General features: G+C 39.9%; 2 protein-coding genes across 24 annotated transcripts in view; one reads left to right on the forward strand and one right to left on the reverse strand.

Annotated features, from left to right (window-relative positions):
• Positions 1 to 12,527, forward strand: part of PALLD (palladin, cytoskeletal associated protein) — a 434,802-nt gene that overhangs the window by 392,468 nt on the left and 29,807 nt on the right. For 11 of the 22 annotated variants that reach the window (XM_065545676.1, XM_005556267.4, XM_074040738.1 and 8 more), the window contains 2 exons: positions 5,331 to 5,466; positions 8,988 to 9,086. In XM_065545676.1, coding sequence (XP_065401748.1) covers positions 5,331 to 5,466; positions 8,988 to 9,086 — 235 coding nt within the window. Of the gene's footprint in view, positions 1 to 5,330; positions 5,467 to 8,987; positions 9,087 to 10,951; positions 11,003 to 12,527 lie in introns of all 22 variants that reach the window. The other 11 variants (XM_005556268.4, XM_005556266.4, XM_074040741.1 and 8 more) reach the window with 2 other exon arrangements.
• CBR4 (carbonyl reductase 4) overlaps positions 1 to 12,527 on the reverse strand; it is a 149,656-nt gene that overhangs the window by 22,486 nt on the left and 114,643 nt on the right. The window lies entirely within an intron of this gene.

Below are 12,527 nucleotides of genomic sequence, written 5' to 3' on the forward strand. Positions count from 1 at the left end.
TAAGATTGGCGTATCTCCAGCCACGTACATTTGCAGAAAGTCAGATTTGCAATGCAGTATGTCATGGAGCTCATGCTTGTTGAAGAGAATCTTTGATAGGCTGGACACATTCATTTTAGTAGGAGGCAGAGGTGGCCTAACAGCAAACTCTAGGTTCAGAATCTAATTTTCATAGCCTTCAAGGATGAATGCAATATAAACTGTGTAGCAGATTGTGATGATCATTCCAACTATGGAGGCAAGTATTTGTACATGCTATCTACAAGGCACCAAATAATGTAAATAATGCATGTGTCATCATTGCTATAAATTGTCCTCTTTCAGGACCTAACTATTTGGGTAAAGAACCTACAGTTCCCATCACCACTTATGTATGTATGTACAAACATATAAATTAGTCCAAATTCTAATTTTCTCTCATTTTTCTTTGTGGAAAAATAAGAAAGATCAGTAAAGGAAGATATAAGTAATTAATGTTACAGTTATTCAATATACTAACTTGAATTAAATGTACTAAGAAGCAAAAACAGTGTTCAGACTATCATGATGAAGCTTTTGGGTTTTTTAAATATATTTTCGTTTTTATGCATAAAATCTTCATACATAGAATTCCATGATGTCATCAGGCATTAACAATCACTTACCTTAGAAACCAACTCTTTTTTTCTAGGCTTAACAGGGCTTGTATTGATGTATTGGCCTAGCACTGTGCTCTGCTAGATGCTCTATAAATATTTGTCTAATCACTATTGGACATTTAAAAATATCTTTCAGCTGGGAACAGTGGCTCATGCCTGTAATTCCAGCTCTTTGAAAGGCCAAAGCAGGAAGATCACTTGAGCCCAGGAGTTTGAGACCAGCCTGGGCAACATAGGGAGAACCTGTCCCTACAAGAAATGGAAATTTAGCCAGGCATAGTGGTATGCACTTCTGGTCCCAGCCACTTGGAGGATGAGGCAGAAGGATTGCTTGAGCCTCCTAGGATGTGAAGGCTGCAGGGAGCTGTGATCACACCACTGCATTCTAGCCTGGGTGACAGAGTGAAACCCAGTCTACAAAAAGAAAAAAACAAATTTCAGTTGATTGATTTTTATTTCTGTATTAATTGTTTAGAACCAAGAAAATATGAGTACCTTAAATTCTGTAAGTAAAGAGGAAAATTTCTTTAACATTGTGGGAAATTAGGAATTAAGTAACTGCCCTTAACACTGGAAATCTTGATATGTTGAGGGAATTGACTTGTTAAAAGATAGAGGCCAGGTGTGGTAGCTCAGGCCTGTAATCCCAGCACTTTGGGAGGCCGAGGTGGGTGGATCACAAGGTCAGGAGTTCGAGACCAGGCTGAACAACATGGTGAAACCCCGTCTCTACTAAAAGTACAAAAATTAGCCAGGTGTGGTGGCACGTGCCTGTAATCCTAGCTACTCAGGAGGCTGAGGCAGGAGAACTGCTTGAACCCAGGAGGCAGAGGTTGCAGTGAGCCGAGATGGTGCCACTGTACTCCAGCCTAGGCAACAGAGTGAAAAAAAAAAAAAAGAAAAGAAAAGAATAATCAGGGTGTTTACTTGAGCCAAAGACTAATTGTAATTGTACCCTTTGAAAGGATAAATTACCATTGTGACAGGGACACAAACCAAGGTGACAACTCTATGAAATGTTCCAGAGCAGTTGTTCTAAGTCCCTTTAAGAGTCAAATATACTGAGAAATGCTTCCCAAGGAACAGGACTTATTCTACAGTGAACAGATAGATATTTTCTGGTCCAAGGGAACTTGTGGCTGACTTTTAAAAACCAGTTCTCTGCTCCTCTGTTGAGATGACCTGTTCTGACCTTAATGGTCCCCCTATCCCCTGTTTCTTCCTCATTTGTGCTGAGAACACAGCTCTCAGTGTAGTCTACCTGCAAAAACACAGTGGTGCCTTCTGTCATCGAAGGCTGCTCGTCAGCACATGGTTGTGCAATGGTTTACCTCGCACAGGCTTCCGGTAATAATGGGAACGTGTGTGTTCCCAGTCCTTGCTGATGTAACAGAGACCTCGCTGTCTTCAGTTTACCTTTAAGATGACTTCAGAACCTAGCTCTTCTAGTTCTCAGATGTGAGGCTGTAGTCAGATGCAGAGAACTTTACATCTAAAATTGTATAATTTGTACTTGTCCTGAGGCTGACTTTTTACATATGGTCTGATTTCACATGGCTCTGGCACAAGTCTTCTTGACTGAGGAGGGGAGGGGAGAGAGAAATCAGAAGTAGAGATAGACAGTACATCCATTCACTCATTTCAGAAATATTATTTGAGTGTCTGTTAACAGCACTGTGATTAACAAAGGAGCCATGGTAAGGGAGAGACAATATGAAAAAGCAATAGCAGAGTGATAGATGCTATCAAGAAAACAACTAATGGGACAGGCTTAGTCAGGGACATCCTTTCCAAGGAGTCATTAGGCTGAAGACTGATGATAACAACCCCAGGTAAAGCAGTAGGAGGAGGGTCCAGGCTTAGGAAAACTAGCAAGCTATGTATGTGTTTGTTAAAGGATTGCATGGTACTAGAAATCGAAGTTATAAATAATTCCTGTGGTTCTTACTGTCTCAGGGTCTCCCTAAATATCAAAATCAGTTCGTAAAGTCTAGTGTTATCTTATTTGAACTTCAGGGCAAATGACTAAAAGGGACAAACCTAGAATAGCAGGTTTTAATCAGTTAGCATATTTTCCACTGTAGGTATCAGAAAACTCAACTACAAGGAGATTCGATCTACAGGGTTTACTGACTTATGAAACAAGTCTGGGGTAGGGCAGTTCCGTGGTAGGTTAAGACAGTGCCCCCAAAGCATTATCAAGGCCCAGGTACTCTCCGTCTTTTCAGTCTATCATCATTGGCACATTTGGGTTCTCCTCTTACAGTTATAGAGTGAACACTGCCGCTTTTGACATTGCATTTCTGACACAGTGATATCCAGTGAAAGAAGAGGGGCATTTCTTCCTTCTGTTTCTTTTCAGAGATGAGTGAATTTTAACTAGAGCACCGCCACCCTCTCACTCCCCGCCACTCCCCCATTCTCATTGGCCCAGGCTATATCGCATGCCTTTGGCCAAGCTAATCACTCTCCAGGGGATTGAGATCATTTAAATTGGTGTACATTAATTACCCCCTGAGTTTGGGGAGGGGGATCACGTTTCTATAAGCACATTGAACGGTGAACACCCAGCAAAATCAGGAAAAATTCAGCAAGGAAACAAAGGGGAGTGGCCAAGAGGAAAGAACGGCTGTTGGGAAGACCAGGAGCACAGGCCTCAGGAGTGCATGGCATCGTGACTTAGGAGGGACGGGGGCAGAGTCTTTACAGGATCCTCAGAGATTCTGCTGCATACTTAGTGGCTGTTTTGTTCCCAGCACTGGTGGGTGAAATGGTGAACCCACTGTTTAGGTACGTTCCTTAGCCTTACTTGTGCTTTCCACTGTATCAGTGAAGTGACATGAGGCACACAGTGCCTTGACACTTTGGCAGTAAAGTTTTTTTGTTTGTTTGTTTTATTTTTTTTAATATTTATTTTTTTTTAGACAGAGTCTTGCTCTGTCGCCCAGGCTGGAGTGCAGCGGTGCGACCTTGGCTCACTGCAACCTCTGCCTCCAGTGTTCAAGCAATTCTCATACCCCAGCCTCCCAAGTAGCTGGGACTACAGGCACCCACCACCACATCCAGCTAATTTTTGTATTTTTAGTAGAGAGAGGGTTTCACCGTGTTGGCCAAGCTGGTCTCAAACTCCTGGCCTCAGAGGATTCACCCACCTTGGTCTCCCAAAGTGCTGGGAATACAGGCATGAGCCACCACACCCAGCCTGCAGTAAAATTTTTAAACTTAGAAATATCTTATCATGAAGTATGTAATATAAATAAGGAACTATATACAATTTATATGTATACTTTAATAAAATGAAACTCTTACCCATTTCTAGTACCTTTGAAGCCCCCATGTGACCCTCCCCAATTGCATCCACTACTCTCCCTGAGAGGTAACTGCTACCCTGAATTTCTGAGTCAATCATTCTCTTCTCTTCATGGTTTTACCATGTATGTATGCTCCCCCTCCATTTCTTTCTAAAACTTTTGCATATATCACCTAGAGAACTTGTTAAAACACAGATTGCTGGGCCCCAGCTCTGAATTTGTGATTCAGTAGGTCTGGAGTGATGCCAAAAATCTGCATTTCTAACGACTTCAGGTCATGCTAATGCTGCTGGTCCAGGGACCACACTTTGAGAACCACTGCTGTAGCAGGGGACTGGTTTGCTTTTGCCTGTTTATAAATACAAGTATATCATATATATTCTTCTGTCACTTGCTTTTTTTCCACTGGAACTTTGTTTTTGAAGTTCAGCTTTGTTGATATGGGTAGCGATAGGTCAATTCATTTCCCCATTGCTTAGTATTCTGTTTCCCATTAATTTTTGTCCACTGCCCTGTGAGAGAAAAGGAAGAAAAATAGGAAGCAACTTGCTTAAGGCACCAACAGAAGTGATTCTGTACCCCCCAGGCATCCAGCACCAACGACCCTTGGTTCACACAGCTCAGGTCATTGTTGCTGCCTTTGGAAGGAAAGAGGCAGTGAGATATCACCTGTCCTAAGAGCCCTGGGCTCGCCAGAAGTTCAGGAGGCTTTGGGACACCAGGCACAGCAGGACCCGCAGACCTCCCAGAGCCCTCTTATATAAAATAGACCTCAAATAACATTGGCCTATCCTAATCAAATCAGATATAAGGGGATGGAAGGGAAGGTAACAAACTTAATATTGATTTCAAATGGGCTAGGCACTATTGTTGAATAATGATTACAAAGCACTAGAAGACTGAATAAAAGTATGATAGAAATACGTTCACTTTCAACCTCTCAACATTCATATGTGGTATATATTTTCCTGTCAACATTCATATGTGGTATATATTTTTTTAAAACTCGCCCAAGGTCACAAACTTAATACAAGATAGAGTCAGATTTTAAACCTAGGTCTACTTACAAATCATATCATTCTTTCATTTTATGCTGCCGCCTTGCTGAGACTAAAATGTAGGCCTTCGCCATCCTTGGCATCTGCCTACCCACTAAGGCATACTCCCCTAATGTATATGAACCTTCTCTGAAGCCTGGATCTAATTAGTGTTACCTGAACCAGCTTTCATGGTTCTTTCCATAATAGTTGCAATAGATGTAGCATAAAAAAGAGTGGGAGGACATGCTGACACCTTGCACTGTCTTTGTTGGACTTGAATGTTTGACTTGGATTTATATGCCTGGCGACTAACTATATTGCCTTGTGTTTTTGTCCTGCAGAGGATTTCCAAAGAAGGCCAGTAGAACTGCTAGAATAGCCTCCGATGAGGAAATTCAAGGCACAAAGGATGCTGTTATTCAAGATCTGGAACGAAAACTTCGCTTCAAGGAGGACCTCCTGAACAACGGCCAGCCGGTACTGATAGATTTGGGACCCGGACTTGGAATATTAGCTACCCACATACCTTTCTTTCTTTTTCTAAGACTTAGGCTCTTGATATTTGTCCACAACATTATTATTATTATTATTATTATTATTTTTATTTTTGAGACAGGGTCACACTTCATCACCCATGCTGGAGTGCAATGGTGTTATCACAGCTCACTGCATCCTTGACCTCCCAGGCTCAAACAATCCTAAGACCCCAACCTCCTGGGTAGCTGGAACCACAGGCACATGCCACCATGTCTGGCTAATTTTTTGTTTTTGTGGAGACAGAGTCTCCCTGTGTTGCCTAGGCTGGTTTCAAACTCCAGAGCTCAGGCTATCTGCCCGCCTCGGCCTCCCAAAGTGCTGGAATTACAGGCGTGAGGCATTGCACACAGCCACATTATTTTATTACCCTTGAATCTCAACATTTCTCTTAATATTAGCATTTGAATCCAGAGACAAAAGAGAAAATGAAAGGCCTTCCTTCTATTCAGTCTTCACTGCTTTCTCCTATGCATAAAACCTTTCTAAGAATGAAGAGAGTAAGTGGGAAAGAAAGGAAGAAGGAAGGGCAGATATCTGGTTGGGAGTGGAACAAATGAGCAATGCCAATGGTATTTAAAAAAAAAAAAAAAAGAAGAACACAGGGATTCCATTCTGGCTGATAGGGTTGGGGAGGGATGGAGAAGGTGTGCTTTGGAATGGTTTATATAGTATCAAAAAGAAAATTTGTTTTCTATGGTATATACTGCTTACATACACACAAAAAAAATCTAGAGAAACCATTGGGGAAGTTCTGTTCTTTTCTCTTGGACTACTACTAGACATTGATTCAGCATCTGAAAGAGTAAAGGCTGTTCCAAAATCTTATTCTGGTTTGCTAGAGCAAGACAACTAAACTGTAGGAAAAAATAATTATTTTACAGCTGCAGAACTGTACCTAAATAGATTTGGTAAAATATATAGATAAGATGTTTTCTCCACTGGATTTAAGTCTTTCCTCATCAGTTTTTTGGTTATCTTTTTCCATCTCTTTTATTGATGCTATTCTTTTAAAATACTCTTTTTTTAAAAAAATACTATTTCCAGAATATTTTAAGGGGATGGGAAAAGCAAATCTAGGAAATAAGACATACCAGGTAAAGGAGAAGAACCTTCTGTAGCTTTATTAAGGAATTATCACTGGAAAAATTTGCCTGGCTCTTAAGTACAAAAAAAAGGATCTTTTTGTATAAAATCTCCCTTTCACACACCTTTTTCAGAGTAGAAAGCTCTCTCTAATTATGTTTTCTGAGAATTTTATTTATCAAACATTGATAAGTAAAACTGTGAGAACAGACCACACTTGAATAGAAAGGTGGAGAGCAGAGGAGGGGTGCTGAGTGCTGATTTTAGTTATTAGGGTATCTTAATCTGATTAAGAAAGATTAAAATTTGAATGAAGTTTTGTGTTAGTTACTCATTTCCCTGAGTATAGAAGATTTTCACAAAAGGAAAATATTTTCTCCCTGAAATAAGTGATTGCATGTGTAAATGTACATACTCTGGAAGTTTTCCCTGGCTCTGTCAACTAAAGCCTTTAAAAGATTAAAATAAATACATATGGGAACTTTTTCAAGCCAGGTAAGGCATCACTCCAGTTTTTTTGTTTTTTTGTTTTTTTGGGCTATTTATGTCAGTGTTCCTTATGGACTAAGATTCTCTTGGTTAAGGTAAGACTTCCATAAGCTATTGGTCAACCCACATTATATATATTGTATGTATATTTATATTCATCTGTTTAGCAGTGAATAACATTCACAGTAAGTTCCACAGGTATCCACATTTGAGAGCTTAAAATGACAAGTAAGGTTTCCCTTTTTAGAAAATGGGATTCTCAACCAACTTTTTCCTATTATTATATATTATTCTCTTTCTTATTTTTGGTGTCTGTGGACAAGGGCTTTTATAGCCAGATGGCATAGTGACTTAGAAACAAAACTGTGAGGTATATTTGGCTTCTAGTGGTAGCAGGTGCATTCTGGTGAAGGAATAGATATGAAATTGGTATTTCTGCTTATGAGGGACAGAGTGGAAATCACTTCAGGCCTGCCTTTGATGTGTTACAATTCTCCATGAAAATATTAAGAAAGCTTTTTAAGAGATCAGGTATTTAAGACTCTCTTTGAAAACTGAATTCACTGATTTTTTTAATAGGTGTAAGAAAATTAATTTAATAACATAATGGACTCAGATGCTTCATGCAGCACTCAGACTCCTACCTCTGCCTCTCTCTTCTTGTCCTCTGCCCTTTCTTTATTAAGTGAAATAATTTGAACTGCAGGACTATCTGTCATTTGGCATTTGACTTGTTTCACTTCCCGGTTTCAGCTGGGATTGAGACCAGCAATTACTGGAAATTATAAATTTACCCAACATATTTTCCTGATTAGAGAGCTTCCAATCAAATTTGCATTTATATTTAGAAGTTTGGAAGTTTATCTGGAATAATTTCTGTACATTTTTTAGATTCTGCCTTACCAATTATTCTCTTATTTCTAATCAAATACTTGCTTATAAAATGCCCCTGATGAGGCAGATGGTGTCTGAAAGTTCCTTCCAGACCTGTAAGACTAAGGCACTTTAGAATGAGTATTCAAGAGCAGGTATCACCCCAGTAGTCACACAAAAATGCTGGCATTTCTTATGTATAAGAATGGCATAGGTAAAATGGTTTGGGCCAATTCCAAAGTGCTAGCTGTGAGATGCAAGAACACTACCACTTTCTTTGCCTGATGGGCAAGCAGTCTGCTTCTGAGTCAAGTCAACCGAGCCCGTTAGCTTTGGCAAGTGTCTTGCATAATCCTGTTGCTAATTCAGCCATGCACCTCATTCTCTGTGGATTATAATAATTGCCTCCAATCCCCTACATTACACAGCAGCCTGGGAAATGCTCTTAGAGGTGAGAACCCCATCATTGCCAGCTCATCCAAATCTTCCTTTAGCTAACGTTTAATGAGCACATACTGTTAAATGACTGATAGAATCATTTCCATTAGTGATACCCGTTCTTTTCTTTTTAGTCAGTTTATTCTCCTTTGAGTATCATTCTCTTTTTTCTCTCAGTCAGTATTAGAGATGACTTGGCTGTTCTGAAGCTGATGGACGGCTATAAAAATAACATTTCTTTTAAATGGTATTTTGCTGTTTTAATATCTTTTTTTCTATGTTTTTCATTAAGGACATGACAAATCTTTTCTCTGTGTTTCTGCCTTACCGCTTATTGCTCACTTTAAATTTGTGCTGTACCAATTGGTGGCTCTCTGGATTAGGCCATTAGTACTAGAAAGGGAGGTAAAAAGGTAGAACAGCTGAAGCAAGAAAAAGAAAATATGCAGGTATCTGAAGCTGGAGAGAGAACAGTTACAGAAAATCATTAAAATGTGTTGTTTTTTACTCTTTTTCATAGGGCAATACATATTTATGGTTTTGCTAATTTTGTATTTTTTGGGACTTACTTTGTTTAGAGGTTAACATACGAAGAAAGAATGGCTCGCCGACTACTAGGTGCTGACAGTGCAACTGTCTTTAATATTCAGGAGCCAGAAGAGGAAACAGCTAATCAGGTACACCATGTTGCTCTGGACTTCCTAGGGTAACATTTATTATGTCCCCTTTTTCCATCTTCCTTATGGATACTGTTTTTGGGATTCATTCTGTGGAAAGTAGAGGGCAAGTCACAGAAAAGCAGTATTAATATCACTCAACCTCACAGCTAATTTTTATTGAGCACATACTATGTTAAGTGACTGACAGAATTCCTTCCATCAGTGATGCCTGTTCTTTTTATCTTCTTCTTGATTATTCTCCTTTCCAGTACCTTTCCATTTTCCTATCCTATGTTTTTTGCAAAATAATTTTGTGTGGAGAAACACATTTTCACTGACATTGTTTGAAATAACTAGTGAATACTTCCCATTAGAGTTGGCCCTTGAACAACACGGGAGTTAGGGGGACCAACCCCATGCACTGTTAAAAACCCACATATGGCCAGGTGCAGTGGCTCATGCCTGTAATTGAAGCACTTTGGGAGACTGAGGCAGGCGGATCACAAGGTCAGGAGATGGAGACCATCCTGGCCAACATGGTGAAACCCCGTCTCTACTAAAAATACAAAACTTAGCCGGGTGTGGTGGCGCATGCGTGTAGTCCCAGCTACTCGGGAGGCTGAGGCAGGAGAATTGCTTAAACCCGGGAGGTGGAGATTTCAGTGAGCTGAGATTGTGCCACTGCACTCCAACCTGGTGGTACAGTGAGACTTCATCTCCAAAAACAAAAAAAAACACATACAACTTTTGACTCTTCAAAAACTTAACTAATAGCCTACTGTTGACTGGAAGCCTTACTGATAACAAAGAGTTTATTAACACATATTCTGTATGTTATATGTATTATAGACTGTACTTTTAAGTAAGCTAGAAAAAAGAAATGTTATGAAGAACATCTTAAGGAATAGAAGTTACATTTACAATTCATTAATGGAAGGTGGGTCATCATAAAGGTCTTCATCCTCATCATCTTAAATTAGAGTAGTCTGAAGAGGAGGAAGAAGACGAGGGGTTGGTCTTGCTTGTCTCAGGGGTTGCAGAAGAGGAAGAAAATCCATATATAAGTGGACCCATGCAGTTCAAACCTGTGTTGTTCAAAGGTCAACTGTTTAGCCTTAATATCTAGTCAAAATAAAACAGAAAATATTATCTGTTTATCTTCTTTCACATATATACAGATTCTCTTTAACTTAGTATGGGGTTATGTCCTGATAAACCCATTGTAAGTTGGAAATACTGTAAGTTGAAAGTGCATTTAAGGCCGGGCGCAGTGGCTCACGCCTGTAATCCCAGCACTTTGGGAGGCCAAGGCGGGTGGATTACCTGAGGTCAGGAGATCGAGACCAGCCTGACCAACATGGTGAAACCCTGTCTCTACTAAAAATACAAAAATTAGCCAGGTGTGGTGGTGTGCGCCTGTAGTCCCAGCTACGCGGAAGGCTGAGACACAGGAATCGCTTGAACCCGGGAGGCAGAGGTTGCAGTGAGCCAAGATCGTGCCACTGCACTCCAGCCAGGTGACAGAGCGAGACTCCATCTCAAAAAAAAAAAAAAAAAAAGTGTATTTAATACACCTAACCTACTGAACATCATAGGTTAGCCTAGTCTATTTTAAATGTGCTCACAACACTTACATTAGCTTACAGTTGGGCAAAATCATCTAACACAAAGCCTATTTAAAATAAAGTATTGAATATCTCATGTGATTTATGGAGTACTGTACCGAAAGTGAAAAGCAGAATGGTTGTGTGAGTACTCACAGTACCGTTACTACCAAATGCTTATTGCTAGCACAAAAGTTTCACTTAAGGAAAATTGGAAATCTTGCTGCATTCTTATTATTTCTATTATTAGTCTTCACATGTTTTTTTCTACCATTACAGGACATTGGTTCTCCTCATGCTTCTGTAGGGAGTCCTCTGGATGGTCAAAAGGTTAAGCTTTTCACCTTTCTTCTTCTTCCAGTCTTTCACTGTGTCTATTTTCTTCTGTTCTTCCTGTTTTACGTGTGTTTCTATCTTTTCTGTCATATATTAATTATAAATGCTATGACCAGTGTCTATTTCATTTAATATCAGATATGCAAAATTACTGCAACATGAGTTTTCTTGTCATGTATTTACCAGCTTGAATTTATTTATTTATTTTTATTTATTTATTTATTTATTTATTTTTGAGATGGAGTTTTGCTCTTGTTGCCCAGGCTGAAGTGCAATGGTGTGATCTCGGCTCACTGCAACCTGTGCCTCCTGGGTTCAAGCGATTCTCCTGCCTTGGCCTCCCCAGTAGCTGGGATTACAGGTGCACACCAATATGCCTGGCTAATTTTGTATTTTTAGCAGAGATGGGGTTTCACCATGTTGGTCAGGCTGGTCTCGAACTTCTGACCTCATGTGATCCAACTGCCTTGGCTTCCCAAAGTGCTGGGATTACAGGCATGAGCCACAGTGCCTGGCCTCCGACTTGAATTTAGTTCTGTCATTAGTGGATACTCTGAACATTAAAGCAAGAAAAGTTTTTCATTTGTTATACCTTTCTATGGGGAAAAAATGTGCTAATTCTTCAAGTGATTAATTTGATAGCAATTAGATGAAGCAAAACAACTTGTGGTATAATTCTTGCAGTTTTATTCATACTGTTGTACTTCTTCCCTCAAACCAACAAACTGTTTTTTAAACACTGAGTAACTTCTTTAAGAGGAAACATCATTAAAGTCATCTTTCATTTAATATTAAATAGGGAATATTTTACGTAGACTGCCTTGTCTTCATTGCACTTTTTCTTTTTTGTTTTGGAGACAGGGTCTCACTCTTTTGCCCAGGCTTGAGTGCAGTGGCACAATCACGGCCCACTGCAACCTCAACTTCCCAGGCTCAAGCGATCCTCCCACCTCAGTCTCCCAAGTTGCTGGGACAACAGGCATGTACCACCATGCCCAGCTATTTTTTTTTTTTAATTTTTTGTAGAGATGGGGTCTCACTTTGTTGCCCAAGCTGGTCTCAAACTCCTGGCCTGAAGCAATCCTCCCACCTTGGCCTTCCAAAGTTTTGGGAATTACAGGCATGAGCCACTGTACCTGGCCTTTATTGCACTTTATAGGCAAGGAAATTGTAGGATCCACCTTCATCACCATAGGAATGTTGATGGACTGTTTGCTTTTGTGTTTTAGGCAAATTTTGACTAGACTGTCCTATTTTTTCTTCTAAAGATGGTGGGTTCCTAGCAGCTGCAGAGCTGAGGAGGAGGCCCTTGCAAGGCAGGGATTGTTATAGGTGAAAAAAACAAAACAAAACAAAACATGGTACCATTTTTGCTAAAATTGTATTAATATGGCAGCTGTTTGCCACATGTACTGTTAGCCTTCTGGAGAGATGCACCACCCTGCATCAGCTTTTACCCTACAGAAGGAAATCAGCGTTCCATTATATTTTATTGTTATCAACAGTTTAGGAATACATA

Source organism: Macaca fascicularis, chromosome 5 (assembly GCF_037993035.2).
Source record: "Macaca fascicularis isolate 582-1 chromosome 5, T2T-MFA8v1.1".
Classification (NCBI taxonomy): domain Eukaryota; kingdom Metazoa; phylum Chordata; class Mammalia; order Primates; family Cercopithecidae; genus Macaca; species Macaca fascicularis.